We start from the raw sequence: 22,421 nt of genomic DNA on the forward strand, positions 1-22,421 counted from the left end.
ATAACTGGAAAAAGAAGATGCATAAAGTTTCTTCTCTGGAGAAAACTGCACAATGATTTGCAGATGATGCGCTTGTAAAAACAGTAACTATGCTAATTAATTGGCTACTTCCAGGGAAACAAACAAACAAAGAGACAAACAAGATTTGCCCCCTTGAAATTTATAATACAGCAAAACCCTACTGTTACAAGATATTACAGAATACTATAATTGACAAAAACCAAATAGGTTCTACCCATTCACCCACCAGCAGACACATTTAGAGAGCTGCAATGCTAGGAGAAAGACAGATAGATTGTAAGGAAAACAGAATCTTTAAAACTCAAGTTTAATCATTAGGCACTGTGGAAAATCCTCATAAAATTCAACAAGTTCATATGGGGAATTTTTTTATGTTTTTACTGAATGCTGGAGACCCCAAACAGATTGCAGATACAAAGTAGGACAGTTTTTATGTTTTTATCTCCCACACAAATGCTACAGGAAGTAACCACTCTACTATGCATTACTCACATGCCCACAAGTGCTTTGTTTCTACAAAAAATCAAATTTAAAAGACCTGAACACAAGAAACCTAAGACAAATCACACAGAGCCTAACAGACATACAGATTTGCAGGACAACTGCAAACAAAAGAGACCACTGTGCATCCTCCCTAGTATCCTCCTTCCTCCCTTTTCTCCCCTGTTTAGCTAAGAAGAAACATTGCTGTGGATAGTCACTGTTCCTGCAGAGCAGCAGCATTGCAGAAGATGGTTGTCTCCTGGCTTCCCACAGGACAAAACCCTAGAAATGCTGGGGGCTGAAGAGAGGAATGTTGCCTTTCTGTTCCTACATTTTACATCCCTCTGCTCTGACACCAGTGCATTGCTAATTTTCCTGTCTCTCAGGTGTCAGGCTCAGGCACTCACTCACCCAAAACTTCCACTGTGCAGGAAGTGTCTGTTTTCCATGAGGTGCCACACTGCACCATGCCGCACACCCCAAGGGAACTACTCCAGCCTTGAAGTCGCTCTGTAGTCTCGGTCTCACAGGGTCATGCCATCCTTGTTCTCCTGAACAAACAGATACGTTTACTCCCAGCTTTATTCATCAGCCCATCCAGAGTCCTGTGCCTCAGACCACAAAGTCTCCCAGTAACTGCTTTAGATATTTGCAAGTCCAAGGATTTTCCTGTATTGTACTAAAAGCGTGATAATAGTAGGGGAAACAGTGGAGGCAAAAGCTAAACTAAATCAGCTCCCTCACGTTGCCTCACACCACACACACAACCACTCACTTTCCCCTATCTGCTTGACTTCAGGAAAATTCCTGCACTACTCTCAGTCTCTTCTCAGCCTTCTCCTCACAACAGAACCCTAGGTTACACTCTTTTTTTTGGCAGGGATCTAAAACTTATTCATCCCCAGTAGGACTAAGGGCTCCATGTCTTAAACCGCAGTTTAAAATTAAGACTGCAAGCAGTGTTTTCACAACAACGTGGCAGGCCAGCTCCTCGCTGGAACACGAATCGTGCTCCTAACTGCAGCTCCCACAACCTTTTCCAGCAGCACTGGGCCACACTCGCCCAGCCCCGCGCCCGATGGGCGCGAAAGACGGGCGGGGCGCCGCTGCAGCGGGGGCTCCGTGTCACCGCGCCCCCCGCCAGGGGGCGCTGCCCGCCGCCCGCCGCCGCGCAGGGCGCCCCCCCGTGGGCGCCGGGGGAACCGCGGCCCGCCAGCCCCGCGCCACCCGAGCGGAGTCGGCCGGACACGGGCACGGGCGCCGCTGAACACGGGCACGGCCGGACACGGACACGGACACGGACACGGACACGGACACGGACACGGCCGGCGGCGCGCACAGTGCTCCTGCCCTGCTGCTGCGGCTGCTTTCACACCCCTGCTTAACCATGTAGGCTGCCAGACCGGGCCAAGCTTCCAAAAGAACCCAGCAGTCTGGATATTCATAAGCAAAACGATGAATCCCGCAGAGATCGGAGGAAGCTGAGTGCGGGTGTTGGAGGCAACACACGCCACAGGAATTAAGGTTTAAAAGAAAAATACTTTGGTTTCCTCGTTTGTTTTTTGTAGGTTTGGTTGGTTTGGGGTTTATTTTGGCGAGGGAGGTGGGTGTGTTGGTGTATAAGAGACTTTAAAGAAACCTCCATAAAAATACGTTTAATTGATAACACTTGTGAACTGCAATTTCAATGGCCTGTTGCCAGACTGCAGCCGACTTTACTGAGAGACAGAGCTGCTACTGAGAAAAAGGCTGCTTAGGAGCCGCACCTTCTGAATTCCCTCTATACCTTTGTTGGGTATAGAGGTACAGCTTTTTAATCTGAAAAAATGTGTTTGCTAAACAAGTATTTAAGTAATTTTCTGATGCTATTGTCTCCTAGCTCTTCCTAACAAAACAGATCTGCAGCTTAAAGCTATATCCATTAAACAGGGAATTCTGAAACCACCTACAGAAATTCAGTTCAACCAAGTTGAGAAAATTCAAGACAATCACACAAACTTATGTACTGTATATACTAGAGGAAACACTTTTCATTCAATTACCTCAGAAAGAAAGTGGGCAAGTTTTATTAACATCTCCTAAAAATACAACCTGGTCTCTTGGGTTTTACCTGTCAGTATCAGAAAACCAGAGAAGTAAAGATACAAAGATTTCTTCGCACAGTAAGTCTGAAAAGTCCAATAACCACCTTGACTTTCACTTATAACCAGGAGCAAGGTATTGTCTGTAACTGAACCAGCTACACATCTAAGTTGTGTTCAAGGTACATTCTTTAAAGATTATAACAATGCAGAGGGAATATAAGAAGTGGTTAGAAAATAGACTAGAAATCGATGTTTTAGAAGCCCTTACTTAAAGCTTGCCTTTTTGCTGTGCTTCCGCATATTCTGCTACTCTACCGGTCTCAGACACATTTGCCAAAAAGATCACCCACAGACTATTCACAAGGAGAATTTCCAGCAGTGTGAGAGGACTGTAAGGGGCTGTGTGAGAGACTGCAGCCCACAGAAAGGCTCCACTGAAGGATGATCTCAGTGGTGACTGAGGGGGCAGGGGGACAGGTCCCAAGCAATGCCAATGGCACACCATCTTCAAAAGGCCCCAGAAGAAGTGGCCAGGGACCTACAGGGTTATCGGTCTAGATTTGGTCCCTGGGAAGATCACAGAGCAAGACCTCTACAAGAGGAAAAGGATTACAATCTTAAGCAGACAACTTAGAATGGATAAAAACTGACTGGATGATTGGCTTAGAGGCAGAAGTTCATGTTTTGTACTCTACCGGGACTGCAGTAACCAAGTGGAGAACTACTGAAGCAAAATCCGTGACTGGTCCTTTATCAGTCACACGGCAGAAGTCACACTTTTCAAGTCTGCAGATGACATCAAACTGGGAGAAAAAGCACTGGAGAGCAGGGCTGCCATCCAGAGGGACCTGGGTAGAGTAGGGTAGGGTGCAGGAAGGTGGGGAGAGCCTCGTGCAGTTCAGCATGGAGAAAAGCCCTGCCCAAGGAAGTCAGAGCCTCAGGCAGCAGTGCAGGCTAGACATGGCCTGCCTGGGCAGCAGCTCTGCAGAAAAGGCCTCAGGGCTGGCAGCAACCAAGAGCAGCAGCATACATCGCTACAGTAGTACAGGCACAACCAGGAGATGGAGGAAAGGGATGGTTCCCCCATGATTCAGTACTTTTTAGACAACACCAAGACAAGATACTGAGTCCTCGGTTTGGGCTCTCCACTGCAGGACTCCCACTTGCCAAACTGGTGTGAGCCCAACACAGGCCCACCTGGATGCTCAGGGACTGGAGCACCTGCACAGTGATGTGACCCTGAGGTTCAGGGTACCCTGAGGCAGGTACTCCTGCCTCAGCCTGGAGAAGGGAAGGCTTCAAGAGCATCTCAGAGCAGCCCTCTTCTGCCTACAGACAAGGCTACTGACAATAAAGAGTCAGGCTGTGTCATGGTGGCTGAATGACACATCAGGCACAAGCTGAAAGACAGCAAGTTCAAACTGGAGATAAAGGGAAACTTTTCTCCTACAGGAACAGTGCAGCAGTGGTGCAGGTTGCACAGAAGTGCTGTGTGGTCCCTGCTCTTGGAAGTTATTTAGACAGATGCAAAAAGCCCTGAGCCATGTGCCTTGGCATCTTTGCTGACCCTGCTTTGAGCACAGTCAGACTAGAGACGCCCAGGACTTTTCTGTCCTTAGCTATAGTGTCCTCTTCAGTGCTGGCAAGCTGCAATGCAAAACTGAATGTCTGGTGAGATCCTAAACTTTTCATTTACCTTAATCTTGTTATTTTAGTGGGTGACTAGATTCCTACAAATTCAATCTATAAACTGACAGCATGTTTTCAAACCTACTTTCACGGAAGAAAGGCACAGAAAAGTGAAAGTCCTGCTAATTTGAATCCCCAAGCCTGCATGGTATCATCTTCCATGCTTTTGGAGATCAGGGAGCATGGGCTTTCATAAGAAACATCACACTGCCCATTACATATAGTCATCAGAAGTATGAAAAGAGCTGCATGACTCTTCAAGCAAGTAATACAGTAACAAAACCAAGTCATGAGAAAAAGCTCAGTGCTGCTCTCTACCTGCAGCCAGTGTAAAAAACACATTCAAGAAAATCAGCACTGGACGCAAAACATACAGGTTTTTTTGGAACCAAAACTAAATTCCCTCTTTAAAATGGGGAGAAAAAAAAAACAGTTCCAGAACCTTTCACAGGCAGAGTAGAAACAAAAAGACCTGCATTCACCTGTACCAGAGAAAACAGGAAGCAGATGTGCTGCTGGCATGCAGAGTGATGACAGAGTCCCTCTGTTAGCAAACAGAATTCCCAATGCTGAAGCAAGAGGAGCATCACAATCCTTAAAAAAACAACCCAGAACATGTGAGTTTCCCCAAACCCACCAATCATGAGCAAAACCCTGATGTGCTTTTAAAAAGGCCTGCTCTGTATAGTCCTCATGACAGAGATTTCTGAATGGAGGAGTTGATTCTTGTATAAGTAAACTCATTAAAACTTTGTACATGCTACTAAGTTCTTCACATGAGAAGCGGTGTATGAAATAAGTGTTACTCCTCCAGTCTCCACAGGAAGGTGGGAAGGCTTTGAGAGGGAGCAGCATTTAGCTAACAAGCATGCTGTAGAGCAGTCAGACAAGGGGTTGTGCAAAACAGTCAAAAGTTTCCAAGATGGCTGTAAATCATAGGAATCTCATGTTTTGAAAAACACGGGGAAGAGACTGTGCAAATACCAACCATTATTAAGAATAGCTTTGAAAATGCCAACCTATCATTTCCATAACAGACACACCCTCAACATTTTGAGGAAGACTCACGAAGAGGAATGGCTACCACATAACCAGCTGAGTTACTGATAACTCAGGTTTACCAACTACTGGGCATTATATTATCAACCCATACTATATATGGTTACACAGATTGCCAAAGCATGGAACAATGACCATCTCATCTGGTTGTTAACCTCAAGACTCTGCAGGTCCAGCATCCAGAAGCAGAGCTGTAGTAACTGATCAGCCCCACTTCTGCAGCAACGTCTTGAGCTCCATCCACACTAGGTACAATACATAACCTACATCCATCATGCTCTGGGCTAAAAAAGGCATCACTGGAAAATGAGGTTTACTAGGGAAGGCCATGAGAAATAAAATTTAGCATTTGACTTTCCTGTTCTTCACTTAGACTCTATCTACACAGGAAATTACTATTCTAATTACACTTAGTAGTTACATACACAATATTGCAAGAAGTCAACATGACTTAAGGCCCAGCAGAAAGGCTGTCTTCTTCCATAGTTGCACAAAGTCTAGGCAATTACCTGGTTTTCCTGCTGTAGCCTCGTGGCCTATGCTAAAAGATCCTAAAAGCCACCTTTTGTAGAATGTTCTGTTTTGCCAATGGAAAAAGTGTTTGAGATATGCAAACAACTGCCAGGGTAAAAAAAGAAGTGTATAAATACATACATCACCCCTACTAATCAGTCTACCACATACACTCTCTATAGCTACTGATCTACTTTTCCCCTCTCCCACTGTTTTCCTTCCTTTCCTGTTTTCTTTGCTAGCTTCAATAAGCATTTCAGGTACTCTAAATACACCAATGAAGGAACTCCCTGTCTGTGTGGGAAAACAGCTTTACAGATGGCAATACTGGAACAGTAGAAATCTTAAAACTCTGCAGTGCTGATAAAAATCCTAAGAACACTGAAATTTCACCCGGAGAAATGCAGAAGCATGAGGGGATGGCAACTGACTGAAGGAAATCCCCATTTTCCTACCTCCTTTCTCCCACGTGTTCCCTTACCTTCTGCCTCCTACCTCCTGCATGACAACAGCAGGAGATCAGACAAGTATCTATTGACAAATTTTATTATCTACTGACAAATATATACTCTCACATTCACACTTAATTTATCACTTCCCTGCAGGTGCAAGACTGCAGCAGAGAGAAACCTTTTGAATGGTTGAGATCCCACGTACCTCTAGGGCACACCCCAGCATGTGTTGACTGCCAAAAAATGTTGGGGAACTGAAGGCCTTCTTTCACAATGTCAGGACACAGTGATCAAATCCAATTCTGTGCTAGATAGGAATAAAAATCTATGTGCATAAATGACATCTTTCCAAGCCCAACCTTTCCACTACAGTAAAACAGTGGGATAATGGGAATTTTCTATGTTGTTTCCTGTTATGCATCTATTTTTTGTTCCACAGAAACCTGTTTGGTTTTTCAGATTTTTTTTAATTCTCTCAGAAAATGGAGATGCGCCATTCAAAATGCAAGAAAACAATAATTTACACAGCACTTGCAGACAAATCCTGGGAAAAGTCTATGAGTACAGTGAATAAAATTGAGAAGCAATTTGCTATTACATTGCTACCATATATCATTATGTGGATCAATGGTTATGTGGTGCATTGCTCGTCTTTGCTGTCCTCTCTGTACACCATACAATGCTGGATGGTGCCACAGGACCAGCTGGTGTCATGAACACCAATCTCAGATTTGAAGTGACAAAGAAATGTCTCTGGTAATGATGTTTATCTGTCCTTCTTAACTCTTTTGACAGTGAAGACAAAGGCACTGCAACAATCCTGGACCTATACAGGACAATTACAGCAAATTTAGTCTGTTTTACAAATCTATAGATTATGCAACATTGTTTGTTGTAGAAATTTGAACAAGGCAAAGAGGTTTTCTCAGGACAAACAGAAGACTGCCAGCTTGGTAAATGTAATTCCATTATTTCTGCCATGGAGTGGCTCTGTTAGAACACTTACACATTTCAAAGATACATGCTATTTTAGATACCCAACAGGAGTATGACTTAGCTGGAGCGTGACTTAGAGATGAACTAGTCATTGCTACAGCCAGCATTATGGATATGTAGCAGAAATGATGGCATGTTCCAGGAGGATGAGAATTCTGGGAGGAAAACTGAGAGAAAAAAATGAGTGATTCTGAAACTGGGAAGTAAGTTATTACACAGTTTAGACTTCAGCTACTTTATGCTCTGTTCTATATTTGAAGATGTTTTACAACATGAATAAATAAAATTCAGCATTTATGAGGTACCCTAACAGTACCCACGACTGTCACAGAAAGACCCACAAAAGCATGGTCAAGGTGTATTTTCTAAGAAGTCAAAGTAAGCTTTCTAGAAAATTCTTCAAAAGCTGAAGAAACCCAAGTCATCGTGACAGAAAAAGAAAAGCCTTGTATGGATGAGTAATTGGTGAAGTGTCAGGAAACCAGAGGGTCAATTATGCTGTGCAGGGAGGCCACTTGCAAAATTTCTCAAGGAACTGTGATGGATCTGCTGTGGCAAAGGTAAGCAGCAAGAAACATCCAGTTATTCAAAGCAGTACAGGGTAAAGCTTCACGGAGGGACAGTGTGAAACTGAACAGACAGCAGAATGGAAGGTGACATTCAACAAATAAAGTGATCTACATGTAGATCCTTTATAGCAGTCCTAATAAGTTGATATGGTCTATTGCTCAGAAAAAAAGATCTGGGATTATGACAATCCCTTTAAAACAAGAGTTTAGCTCCTGATTAAAAAAATATAAAACACAGAATTAGGATAGGAACATCATGGTGTAAATCTGTTTTTCAATATAACCCTATTTATACCTAAGACTATACCCAAGATTTTTTACTTTCATTAAATCAAAAATGTTAACAGATGTAGAAAAAGGACAAAAAAGGATTGTCTAAATATGGGATAACATTTCCTTCAAGCAATCTTAAACCTACACAATCTTAGTTTCTTTATTCAGGAAAAGAGAATTTTAGAGAGGTCTGACACACATATCAATGTTTAGGTGGGTTCTAGAGGGTGATGGTAGAGGTAACTGCAAACATCTCTTCCCATACAAGGTTTAAGAGCCATTGAGTCCAGTTTATCAGACACAACTCCAGAAGGACATGAGTGGTTCCTTGTGGAACTGATAGTTCACCTGAACCACCAGCTTAATAGATGGTGTATTATAGCCCATGTATTCTTCCTGACTTCTTGAAGAAGCTGGACATAGTCAGAGACACAAATCTACTGATGATAAAAGAACATTAGCCACACCAAACTCCAAAATCTCTTGGCCTTAAAAGAGTTGCAAACTTGTAATTTATCAGGTAACATTAGTGCATACACATTTCCTGTTCTTATAATTTCATAGGAATTTGTTTACAGCTCCTGTAAAACACGTTGCTGGTCAAACAATGTATTTGGGCTGACGTAATATGGCCATCTTTGTGTTCTAATCCTGCTTCAGAACAAACAGCAAAAAAGAATTTGAAGCAATAACATCTAACTCAGTTTTTCTCCACAATTGTTAGCAGTAGCTAATTAAATTACCACCACCCATCCTGTGCAATGAATGACTCATGGGTTCAATGGGGAAAGGAAGAAGGAAAACAAAGCAATGTTAGGTAATTAAAGGCTATACCAAAACACACATGAAACACAGAAGGCAAATTAGGCAGGATTATCTAGCTTGTATATTTCCCAATCTGTGATAGCCCAGCTTTGCAAACAGACAATTCTAATGTCTCCTAAATTCTGAATGGTCTGGAAGAGTTTGATGTATAGGTCTTCTGAGGGAGAATGTCACTCATATGACAGATTTAAAGGAATACCTGCAAAATCTCCACTTGCTTTCCCAGAAAGAGACAATGCATAAATTAACGAAGACAGTGTTTTAAACTAAACTGGGTGACTTGGACTTGAGCAAATATGGGAGCACTCTAACTATGTTCTAGCAGCTAAGACAGGTAACCACACTTCTCTCCATCCATTCCATGCAGATCAAAGATTGTTTTAGATGTTAATTAAGAAGAAGAAATCAGATGCCAGCACACTGACAGGGAAGTGGTTTTTGTCATCAGTACCAGAACATTCCACACACTTTTGCCAGTTCCAAAGTTACTGCTGTAAAAGTCCTTCTGTATCTTCAGCATTGAATCAAAGCCAGAAGGTTATAGCTGATTATGTGTTAAAATCGGGCTGAGTTTACTATTAGGTACTTTGGTCAAAGGGGAGGGAAGACTAATTATTTTTTTTTAATCCTAGGACAGAACCTTCAGCAGTGAGTAGAAAATGCTAACAGGACTAGGTAGAAACAGACTGCAACTTCACAAAGGCTGACTGATTTTAGGAATAGACATTGACAGATTGTGTTTTAGTAAGAAGAGTAAAACATAGATTTCCATACAAATTTTCAGGAAGAGAGGACATAGTCTCAAGCTGCACCAGGGAAAGTTCATATTGGACATCAGGAGGGATTATTTCACAAAAAGGTTGTCAAGCATTGAAATAGCCTGCCCAAAGACGTGGCAGAGTCACCATCCCTGGAAGTGTTTAGGACTGGATGTGGCAATTAGTGCCATGGCCTGGTTGACAAGGTGCTCTCCATGACTCGTTCTTTTCCAGCCTAATTGATTCTGTGATTCTATGTCTGCCAGTGGCTGCTAAGACAAAATGTACAACAGAGCATTGAAGTATGCATGTGTGAGGCTCTGAAATATTGTTTGTAGACTACCTCATAAAAACCTGAGGTTTCATATCTCTCAGACTGTTTGCTGTTCAAGGCAAATATAATGAAATACGCACATAAACATTTAGCCCTTCAAATGCTGTTAAACTTCAACATGATCTTACAGCATCAAGCTCCTCTACATACTAAAAAAAAGTTCAACCCTCTACAAAAATTAATTTTCCTCTTTAATGTAATTATTCTAAGAAAAGAGTCCCAAATGCTGTCGTGGCCTTTGAAATAAGAATGGAAAGGATTTTAAAACTGTCACATTTTTTTGTTTTTAAACAGAGCCAGAGGTATTTTATTTCCGTACATTTTTAGTAGATAGATGGGAAGAAGCTCTGTCATGCTTTAAGTAAAGGAAAAACAGTTATTTATCAAACTGCATCACTATCCTGTTTCTAGCATCCACATTTGCTTCTTTCCCAAAGAAAAGAAAGGATCAGTAAGTTTTATCCAGTCATAGCAGTCCACTTCACTAATTGCCATATCTTCATCACTTCTCAGTTTGCCTGTCAAGGTAACACACACAAATATTTTGCTGAGTTACATACTATCCCTCTGTTCTAGTCTTCATATGTAGCTATTTCGTTCAACATGCATTCATGCTGCACTGGTCATTTATTTCAAATTCACTTATATATGAAGCACTCAATTGTTAAGTGAGCACAGACCTCCCCTTTGCAACCCAGCTGATCTGTTCTCTTTTAATTGCACTATACCCAGTTTCTGGGTTTCATTATCTTCCTCCTTTGAACTGGTATCTAGAAAATCACTTCATGTGCAGTTTAGACAACCACATTGATTTACAATTAAATTGGTTTACACACCAAGGCAGTGTCAAACGATACTTTTATAACATTCAATTCAATGTCATTTCCCATGAGTCCACTTGTCAGAATTAGTTTTCAAATTATGTATTAGTATCACAAACTTATGATACAGTCTGCTCCATTTCTGTGCACCAACTCATCTGACAAAAGACAAAACAGTATTTTAATATTAATTTTTATGCCCAGAGTCTGCCAGTCAACAGATTCAATAGTACCAATTAAGATTTGAACCACACAATTCACGGTAGCTACTGATGCACTTATATTATCCAGGGAACAATCATCTACCTTCAGCTGGCCACAGCTCAGCCACTTCAGGACAAGGTGTGAACCCTGGCACCTACATCCAGGAACTGCAGCTGTTTCTCATTCTCCTGACCTGGAAGAAACAAGTTACTAGTAGCAGCTGAAGTTAAGATGAATACCACTGGTAATGTAGACTCTTGCTAGACAGGGCTGGGGAATGGAGAAGACTAGTCGGCAAGATTTTTTTGAGAAACATCAGTAAAATTTAAGGAGAATTGGCAATATTTGCTTCTTTTAAATTCTCCATTATTTTCTGCAAAAATGGAGAATTAGGAAAAATAAACTAATGTTATGTTTAATAGCTGAATGTCCAAGTGAAAATAAGGGCAGAGAAGGACCACACAGTCTCACAGTATCTAAACCCACAGTCCTGGAAGAGAGGAGGGAAATCACTAGGATTTTTCAGATAGGAATTGCATGGTTTATAACCACTCTCCACAGCATAGCAGGATTTTTCTCAGTATTTTTACATGAAACCATACACACTGTGAGTGATAAACTCTTCTGAGTTTTAATAAGCAAACACTGCTTTGCAATCACAGTGTGTTAAGCCCTCAGGCAATACCCACATGGTATAGAAGCACACAGCCTCTACGAAATAGCTCTGTAGGACATGTTTCTTATGACCAGTCATGCAGCAAGACAACTGAAGCAGACAGAAATTTTACAGAATGTTGTACGAGACAGTCAAATTAGCAATGTACAGGCATAAACCAAAATAATGACTGGGACTAAGGAAGAAGAACAGACCATGTCTACATCAGTAATTTGCTTACAACAAGTATTGTCACTGCTTCTGGTACTAATTTTCAAAAAAAGTGCAATTAGTTGGAAATGAACACCAGAGTTTTCAAATCATTAACACGTATGCCATTGATTTTATTCAAATGTTACTATAAAACAGACCCAGAGATGCTTCAGTTATGCTAAATTACTTCAGCCACCAGGTGCTTCAGTCAAATGCCTTAAGGGATTGACAGTAGGAGGCTATTATCAACACCTGATCTCCACATTTAGGGTGCAGAGCAGGTAAAATTATCAGCTCATAGGCAAACCACCTCCAACCATAGTGGAAATGAAGGAAGCAACACAGGCCAGAATATGTTTTTTCTGATTTCAGAAAAAAACATATTCTTGATTTCAGATCCAACAATCAAATTGAAATCAGTCATGCGAACCAGAGACGAGGCAACTGAGATCCCTGATACCACTGTCCTCCATTCTCCACACTCCTTTCAATGCCTTAGAAAAGGCTTTCATCAAACTAACAAACTGGTCAGCACAAGAATATACATCTTCCCCAAATCCCACAGATGACCAGATAAAAGGCCAAAACAAAAATTTTCTTCCTCCCATCCTCTCATCTTCCTCTTATTTTCTATTTGGGAAAGGTAGGTGGGGTGGTTTTTGTTTTGAGCTCAAATCATTGTCAGATGTCATTAAAAAATTCTCTGAGAATACGTATTACCAGATTCTGAAAACCACAGCCCTGAATTTATGGATATTTTTACTGTAGACTGAAGAAAACCAATCAGCAGTGTGTATTCAAAAAGCTGGGAGTAAGAACTCACAGCAGACTCAGAGGCAGGAGAGATACACATTAGACAGAGAGTAAAACCCACTTTTGGTAAACTCAAGATTCAGCATTGTGCTCTTCCTACTTTCAGTGGGAACACAAGACTAGATAGGATCATTTTTGAGTCACTAATTTCCATCTTCCACAAGCGCAGATTTATTCATATAAAGATTTACTCATACAAGGAGATGGACAATCTCAATCTTGAAGACCCACTTTGCTGTGTTCTCCTAACTCTGGACATATTTTGAGCTTCAAGTCATCTCTCAATTCCTCATAGCAGATTAAAGATTACCAAAAAGGAATTCCAAAGTCAGAAAACTAGCACTTCTCCAGAAAATAAAAAGGATAAATTGCCAATGTTTTGAGCTTGTAAACGCCAAAAAAACTCTTTGAGGAATAATTTTTTAGTGAGAAAATGTTTTAGGAAAAAATCAAGTAACATAATAACTAAAGACTCACAGAGAACTTTTAGCAGTCATTAGCTCACAGAGGACACAGCCTAACAAGTCAGGGCTTAGACAAGGAATTGGCTTAAAAGGAGGACAAGGAACTGGCTTAAAAGGAGGACCATTAAAAAAAAAAGAAGAGAATTTGAAAAAAAATAAGGAAGGTAAGAACAGAAAGAAAACAAAAAAACTTTATAGACATTCCTACCAACACCTTGCAGACCAAGCACTTGAGGCAGTAAGCATTAAATTTGTAACAATTAGAAGAAACCACCATGGAAAAGGCAAAGAAAGGATGAGTGCACACTGCATGCGTACACCTCTTGGGTCTCAGAATCCTACCCAAAATCTTCTGTCTATACAAAACAGAGTGGCAGTAACACAGAAGGATTTTGATCCATAGACAAAACAGGTTAGCTTGAGTGTCACAAGTGACCTTCCATTCAGACATAGCTCAAGAAGTAGAAGGCTAACATATGATTTAATCAAAGCAGATGACTGAGTGAAGCAGAAGTTGAGCCACAGAAATGCAAAAATAAGCACATAAATCCCTAACACCGGGTAAGGCAAATGTAGAAGGCAAAGCACAAAACCCTTACCAGCACTGACAGAGAACCTGATCCTGGTTCCCCTCAACAATTTAGATACTCATAAGAAAGAATTAGGCATTATAAATTAGTCGTGACTAGAAGGGGAAAACACTTATGCTGAGACAAAAAGGTCCAGCTTGAAAGTAATTACACAAGAAATTAGCAAACATATAAGGTTAGCCAGGAGTAGTATTGCTATGAGAATTATCTCAAATTTAACTACAAAAGACAAATGGGAGGAGAAAGAAACATTTTAGCTAGTTAACCTTAAAAAATAAGATAATACAGGAGAATAAAAAGGAATAAAAATTTACAAAGCCAGTTGTGTGGCAAGACCACTCAAAGCAAGAAATAACTTAATACAAAGTATGCTGCCAAAAAAACCAACCAACCAAACCCATCTGTGCCTAAATTCACTCCCACTGTGTTTTAAATCTGAAGACACCCCAGTGATTCAAAACTAGCCTGTCTGAACAAGATGTTATGAAATGTCAACAAGACTGACAAGCATTTCTTTCCTGCTTTCATACAATAGTATTTCCCAACTCTCCTATCATAGCCAATCAGAGGTTTTCCTATTTTCTTCAGGTTACATCAACCATGATATCTGCCCTCAAGGTAGGACAGTATTTCCAACATGAAGATTAAACAGTCAAGCATACTGCCAAAATTAGAAGTGGTTTCACATTCTGCAACTGCCTCCCTGTTAAATCTCTGTCTGTGGTAACTTCACAAAGGACTTCCCCGTTGCTATGTAGAAAGTGCATGTCAGCAACAGTGATTTGACTGCATGGAATAAACCACAGACAAGCTACTGAGCAGGCACATTTAAACTAAAACAAAAATAAGGGGGCTTAAAGCGATAGAGTGATTATTGTTACAACAAATCAGCATGCAATTTTTGAGGGAAGTGTCATTAAACTAGTATTCAACTTGTATTCAAGAATAGGAGCGCTCTAAAAAGACAGAATACAAACATTTGTTTTATTAACAGGGTACGTATGAGAAGTCTCAACTCCAGTACCTGACCACTTTCTTGCTCAACCATTAATATTTTGCAGAGAGTTGAGAAAAGTCAGAATGATTTTTGATTAAGAACAAAAATTACTGTTAGCAAAAAGAAATTACAGCACCTTGGAAAAAGAGGTTTCATATAGTTTTTAAATGGTATGAATTCTTCTTAAGCACCATCCGGAAAATAGTGAAAAAACTGTTTCTGAAAGGAAACTGCATTTCTCAATACACAAGAAGCTGTGTGTGAGAAAGCTCCACCAAAATAAGTTTGTATTGAATTATTATTTATATCTACATCCTGTTTAGCCATTTAGAAAAAAAGTTTAGTTCATGTTCCACAGACCCCTTTGTGTAAAGCTTTAAAAAGGCTTCTGCTAAAATAGGGAGGGCCCCCATACTTATATCCTCCAATTCACACTCTGTGGCAACTCAGAACTCTCAACCTGGATTTCCCCAACAAAAATAAAGTCATCCTTATCGTTTCCTCATGAAGCACTTGGTTTTCAGCTTTAAACAAAGAAATATAAAGGGATATTGAACTATAGAAAAAAATACTCATGTTATTGTTTATAGGTCTATGTAGCTTGACTGAGACAAACCCAAGTTTTGCCAGAGAAGGCTATTGTTTGCCAAGCTACAGGTGTTTTTCTACACCTTTCTGCATGTTCCCAAGACTTATAACCCTTGAAAAAGGAGAATTGGGCCCTGCCAAGGACCCTTCCCTGGTTTAATTATAGCATCACAGCACTGAAATGTAATTGAGGCTTGCTTGCACTTTGGGCACTTGCTTACTTAAAGTGATAGGTTACCAAAAAAGTTACAGCTTACATTCAGGCACTCCTTATCTTCAGATTTTTTCTACAGGACAAACGGCACTCCAAACATATACATTCATCTGATACAACCTAGCACAGGATACCTCAGGACCCATACATAACTGCTTTTGCTTTCTCTTAGAACTATTGCTGGAATCAAGTAAAACATCATATACTAGAATAATCCTATATTTCAGCACAAAAATACAATCTGAACTTCAAGTTATATACTGTATTTCTATAAAAGAAGGCCAAGAAAGGCCTTATCTGCTGGGACATGGGGGAGGAGAAAAACCCAACAAGTTCCAAAAAAGCACAGCAAGCCATATCAACCCTCCAAAATTGAAGTGCAGGTCAAGCCCTCAACATACAGAGATTGTTTCTTTAAATTATCTTAATCTCACAATCACTGTAAAATATATTTCATAATGTTAACTGCCATTATGAAAGCGTTCTGCTTTCACACTTTTTGAAAAAAAAACCACATATGATGCTGAGTTCTACAAATATGTTTTCTTTCACAATTGCAAAGGTACTTCTAAGGCAGAAATTGTATATAGTCTTCTGCTCAAATTATTAGATAATTGTCTCAAGTCACTTCATTGAAAATAGGCTGACTTGTATATTTGGGCTTTATTTTAAATCAATATGCTCTTCAAAAATCAGTATTTTAATAATATTTAACAACACAATCTACTTCTGTTTTAATTTTACAGAATAGGAACTAGCCCAAAACCAAATTGTTTACAAATGTTGCTCGAAAATATGCCAACAGAAATGTACTGTTTGAAAATTAGTTTTCATTCCTGTGGTTTTTATTTTTCTGAGTTTGGTTTTACTCAATTTGAAGACTTATTCTACATGTCCACCATGTAATTTAAAAAAATAAATTATTATTTCTCCCTAAGCAGCTTCTTCTCCTTGCTCTTGAACTTCATTCCACTTCAGTTTTAAATAGGGGAATTCACATTAGGTTTCCTACAAAACTGCGAAGTTTAACATTAATTTCACCTCATAAGACAGTTAGGACCTGCTGATCAGAAACTGTATAAGGCTATTTCAAAGATATAATAGTCTAAAACCAGCTGCACAGTATCTTGTCTTGTAAAAATACAGAACCAGCTCAAGTTGACATAGCTCAACTTTGCCATTTTGATAGTGACAGCAATGGAAAAAAAAAAAAATCACATTACTTGGTAAGGACTGCTATTTGCCCCTTCAGCTCTCAGGAACAATCAAAAACTGGTGGAGGAAATCAAGAAACTCTCCTCCACAAAAAATTACTACCCTTCTAACAGATTTTAAACTTCTAATTCAGGTAAGTAGAACCATATAATTAAAGTACAAATTAAGAGAAAACCTAGAAAACTGATAATTTTGTAATCTAATGTTTTGTTACCAAAACATTAAGTTACAAAAAATAGCAAAAACTGTCCAAAGATAAAGTTGAAGAGAGTCCTGGTATAACGGCCAATAGTTGGCTTTTGGTGACATGCAACCAGAACGTGAAGCAAACTTACAATTTGTTCAAATATTTGGCAGTAAAAAAGAAAGGAAAAAAAAAAAGAAAGAACACTACATTTCATAAAAATCACATATATTGGCTTAGCCCTATAGACACATTTCCGACTTTCTTTTAGCAACTTTTTGAGTGCTAAATCATAAATAGAATGAGTTCTCTCTGTAAGATCATAGCAAACACCTTCACTGGAGTTATTTGGTCTGTAATAATAAAACAATAATAAAACTACTAAACCAAAAATAACTAAATGAATAAAATAAATACATAAATAAATAAGAGGGAGAGTGATAAGGGGCAATGGCTTTAAACTAAAAGAGAAGAAGCTTAGTCAGATGTTAGGAAGAAATTCTTCACTGTGGAGATGGTGAGTCACAGGTTCCCCATAGCAGCCATGGATGCCCCATCCCTGGCAGTGTTCAAGGCCAGGTTGAAAGGAACTCTCAGCAACCTGGGATAGCGGAAGGTGTCCCTGTCCATGGAAGGATGGCTGGAACTGGATGATCTTTAAGGTTCCTGACATGTCCTGTTGGAAATGATACAAGTTTAAATTTTTTATATAACTTTAGTCAGGGGTTTTGTTCACCTTTGCCCAGGGTAAAGGACTTACAGTTTCCTTTCAAAGGACTTAACATCTGAGCAGACTGTGAGTAACACAGAAGACACACAAAAGATAAGGACCATTAATGACCATCGGCTCCAAAATCACCCCTGGCATGGCTGGAGACTCCTGGTTTGGGAAAACATAGGTAAGAAAACAAAGAATGAGAACCATCAAAGGTGAAGAGATCAACAACCAATTGGAAACCAAATACAAAGAACTGTGTAACTTGGGACCAATGAATATTGAACCAATTAATTTCTTTGAGTTTTGACTGTATCAACATGTGAAAAATCAAGTAAAAATTATGTGTGATTGAATGATTTTCTCTGCACAACCCAGGCAACGTGGGGATGAAATTGTTTCTGTTGCATATCCTGGCCATAACAATATAATGGCCAGAATAAAGAAATGCTTTAATTCTCTAATGCTAAAAAATGAGTGGTTTTGGAGAGTTTTTGTTTTTCCTGCAGTTTCAGTGAGACCAACACAAGCTTTTTACAGTTCTATGAAATGCAAGTAATTAAGGACTGAAATCTAATGACACAGCAAGTCATACTCCCTGTTAAACAAATGCCATCCAATGCTGGATGCATTTTGAAATGGGTTTTTTAGTTCAAAGTTTACTTTTATACATAGGAAACAATCTTAGAACCATTTAGGTTAGAGAATGTTTTTATGATGTATAAGTCCAAGCATTAACCCAGCACGGCCAAGTCTACCACTAAAACAGATGCCTTAGTGCCACATCTACACATCTTGTAAATACCCCAATGATCGGTGAATGAGCCACTTGCCTGGGAAGCCTGTTCCAAAGCTTCACTACCCTTTCCATGGTGGAATATTGATGGTGGATATTAGTGGATTTTAAGTACAAATAGTGGATTAGGAACACATTTTCCTAATATCCACTCTGAACTTTGCCTGGCACATCTTGAGGTCATTTCTTCTTATCATATTGCTTGCTGGCAGAGAAGAAGCTGACCCCCACCTGGCCACAGCCTCCCTTCAGGCAGCTGTAGAGAGTGATGAGGTCACCCCTGAGCCTCCTTTTCTCCAGGACAAACAGCCCCAGCTCCCTCAGCTGCTCCTCACAGCACTTGTGCCCCAGACCCTGCCCCAGCTCCATTGCCCTTCTCTGGACTCTCTCCAGCCCCTCAGGACCTTTCCTGCAGTGAGGGCCCAGCCCTGGGCACAGCACTGGAGGTGCGGCCTCAGCAGGGCCCAGCACAGGGGGACAATCCCTGCCCTGGCCCTGCTGGCCACAGCATTGCTGATCCAGGCCAGGATGCCATTGGCCTTCTTGGCCCCCTGGGCACAGCCTGGCTCATGTTCAGCTGCTCTCACCAGCACCCCCAGCTCCTTCCCAGCCACTCTGCCCCAGCCTGTGGAGCTGCCTGGGATTGGTGTGACCCAAGAGCAGGACCTGGCACTGGGCCTTGTTGAACCTCACACCATTGGCCTCAACCATGATCCAGCCTGCCCAGATCCCTCTGCAGGGACTTCCTGCCCTCCAGCAAACCTCAGAAATGACCTCAGTGCTGAGCCCTGGGGAACTCCACTGATGAGCAGCCACCAGCTGGATGTAACTCCACTCACCACCACTCTCTGGGCCAGCCATCCAGGCAGTTTTTAATCCAGCAGAGTGCACCTTTTTGCTGTCTATAAGACAAAGAATGATAGAATGGTTTGGTTTGGAAGAGACCATTAAGATCATCTAATTCCAATCTGCTCGCCAAGGACAGGGACAGCTTCCACTAAACCAGGTTGCTCAAAGCCCCATGTAACCTTGAGCTAAAAAGTTTAAACTGAAGCAAGAAATACTAACAAGAAATTTAGGCTAGATCTTAGAAAAACTGTGTGTAGAAAGCAGGGCTAGTTGAGCTCAGGAAGAGTTTGTAGAAGGGATTATGGAACCTGATGTGGTTTTTTTCAGAAAAGCAGCCTGGTCAGAACTGGTTTGGTCATTGTTCATCCCACTTCTGAGCCAGGAATTAATTAGATGACTCTTGCTCCTTTCAACTCTATTTGTTATGATGTTATCATGTGAACATGAAAAACAGAAACATTTGTGCATTAAGGGAGACTCCCTGTTTCTGAGGCTTCTTATACTTCACAACCTGTGCCATGAACTTTTGCATCAGCAACACATAAATCGTTTAAGTCATCTTTCTATAATACACTTTTCTCTATTAAGCCTTTCTTCCAAAAAGTATTTCAACCTTGTCCAACCCAAAACAGCCATTAAAAAGACCTTTACAGGAAGACGCTTTTTGATATCCCAAAATAATCTTGGAAAACCCCACCAAGACTCAAAGCCTATTCTTCAAATAAGGAGTCAACTTTCAGTACAAAACACAGACAAAGCCAACAGAAAGTCACTTATGTCAGTTTAAGAGCTAAGGAATACAGCAGTATCCAGTGCTTAAACAGCAACACAGAGACCTGCAATAGTTCAACACACTGAGCATATAATAGTGAAAATTTATATACCACTTTGATAATTTCTTTTCAGTCCTCCACTTTTCCTTAAGAAGTCATTCCCTGTGGCAGTTGCTACAGTAAGCAGGCAATACACATGCTGAAATATAACACAAGCAGCTTTTCTTAACAAAAATATTCCAGCAATGAGGTGAACAGGGAATCAAAACCAGCAAATCATGAACCCTGGTCACACGCAATACCACAGTTAACATATATGGGGAAAACACGGTTACTTCGTTAGAATCAGATGCTAGGAGAAAAAAATGATGCCAGCTTACCTGGCGCACGTATCTCATATAAAGCAGCCATGTAAAGAAAGCTTGAAAGAAGTCAGAGAAGAACAGAGAAGTGACAACATGAAATTAAGTGGCATTCTTTGCAATATTATTCAAGAACTTGAGCAGATTTTCTAACATCTTCCTTCCTCAGGAAAGAGCTTCCCACACTACAGAATTTTCAAAGAGAAAATCCTTAACTCCCACAAAAGAAGCCACAAAACCCCTCTTTCTGAATCTCATGCTAGAATTTGCAAACAAATTTGGAATCACAACATTTTCATTCTAATTATGTTCTAATTTCAATTATAAAAACAGCAGAAGGCTTATATAAGTATTCAAATGCCCAGACACCAATAAGCCAAGGCATGCATTGTGAGTCAGAACCACAAGGTCTTGCATAAACTTCCTGTGGAATATCAGTAAATTCTTTTCATTTTACACTTCAGTTTAGCCTGCTGAAAGACAAAATATCTTGTGTCTCATTGGGAATGTTGAGCCACTATCTGTGAGATCTGGGAATACAAGCATATGGAATAATAAAACCATCAGGAGAAAGAGTTATACAGGCATTTTGAATACATTCAGATTTTGTACTTACTAAGAACTTTATTAATATTCTCCATCTAGAGCTGATTTGTCAACCTCTAAATTATTATTGGAGAGTGATAGCTTATAAAAGATTAATTAATTACAGGCTCAGCACAAAACACACCTAAAACAAAAGTTTCTTTTATTGTGGTTTTCTTGCTGATTATCCAATAGTTCCAGAGCCTCAGTTCAACTTAGTTTACTCCACAGTAGTTGTTTTTTGGGTTTTCTAGCTACTTAGAGTTGGGTTTTCAGTTGGTTTTCTTCTTTTTTCTTTTTAAATACATGTTTTGACCTTCTTATTTATGGGTTATTTGGATTTAAAATTCTCTTTTATGATCCCTATATTATCCTTTCCTGCAAGGCTGAGGTCCAGTATTTGAGGTTCTCACCTACCGTGGCCATTGCTTTTTAATCTGACACGACAAAGTGTGTATTTCCAGACTTGATCCCTTTCAGAATCATGTTCTTGTTCAAAGTCAAGCGAGATGGCATGGCGAAAAGCGTTTTAGAACCACTGAAACCAAGAGTTACTTCTTTTTAACATCCCACTATATAACCCAATCTGCTCATAAGCCTCTCCCTTAGCAGACTTATTCTCTTCCATGGCAAATAAATTCAAGCAGAGAAAAAAACAACACACAACTCCTGTGAAGAGCAAGGCAAAAGCATCTGAAACACAAATCTTGATGTAAGCAACCAGAAGTCTTTGTCAAGTCTTAATCAAGACATTTGCTTTACTTTCCCCCCATGGTTCCAGATCTTTTGCCTGTAAAGATTCAACTTCACAACAAATTCCACCTCTTTTTCCACACACAGACAAGAAGTGCACGCGGCAAGATCTTGCATGGTTTCCCAATACACTGATGTGTTTGAGGTAATCCCTGTTAGCCTGTAGCTTGCTTGTCACAGCAGAGACTCGAGCCACTATGGAACACAGTATCAACCTCTGTCAGGCCTCTAGGCATGACTGTGTACACAAGGGTTATTACTTACACGTATGTATTCCAGAAAATTGCACTGGAATGTCTTCCACTAAATCCAAGATGACAACTTAATGAAGTAAGCAGATCTCCAAGACAGCACTAACACAACATGGGCCTCGTTAAGAAACAAAATCTCACATGTTTTGGAAGTGTGTGCGCTTTTAGAATTGGGGTACAAATAATTACCTTCCATTAAGGTAAAGTGTGTCTTGTCTGACTACATTACAGTGTAAAGAGTGGTTAAAAAAATCCATGATTAATGGAATTTGTGGCAAAGATAAGCAAAAAAAGATGGGTCGTGGGTTTTGCCTGAGATGCAA

General features: G+C 40.2%; 1 protein-coding gene across 6 annotated transcripts in view; it reads right to left on the reverse strand.

The window, feature by feature from the left end:
- The window catches only part of ARL15 (ADP ribosylation factor like GTPase 15), a 244,918-nt gene that overhangs the window by 183,223 nt on the left and 39,274 nt on the right, over positions 1-22,421 (reverse strand). The window contains exon 1 of one of the 6 annotated variants that reach the window (XM_064736166.1): positions 20,528-20,573. The exons of the other annotated variants lie outside the window; for them this stretch is intronic. Within the exon in view, the coding sequence (XP_064592236.1) occupies positions 20,528-20,545 (18 nt within the window). The 5' untranslated portion in view covers positions 20,546-20,573. Of the gene's footprint in view, positions 1-20,527; positions 20,574-22,421 lie in introns of those variants that run through there. 6 annotated transcript variants of the gene reach the window in all.

This window comes from Zonotrichia leucophrys, chromosome Z (assembly GCF_028769735.1).
Source record: "Zonotrichia leucophrys gambelii isolate GWCS_2022_RI chromosome Z, RI_Zleu_2.0, whole genome shotgun sequence".
Taxonomy (NCBI): domain Eukaryota; kingdom Metazoa; phylum Chordata; class Aves; order Passeriformes; family Passerellidae; genus Zonotrichia; species Zonotrichia leucophrys.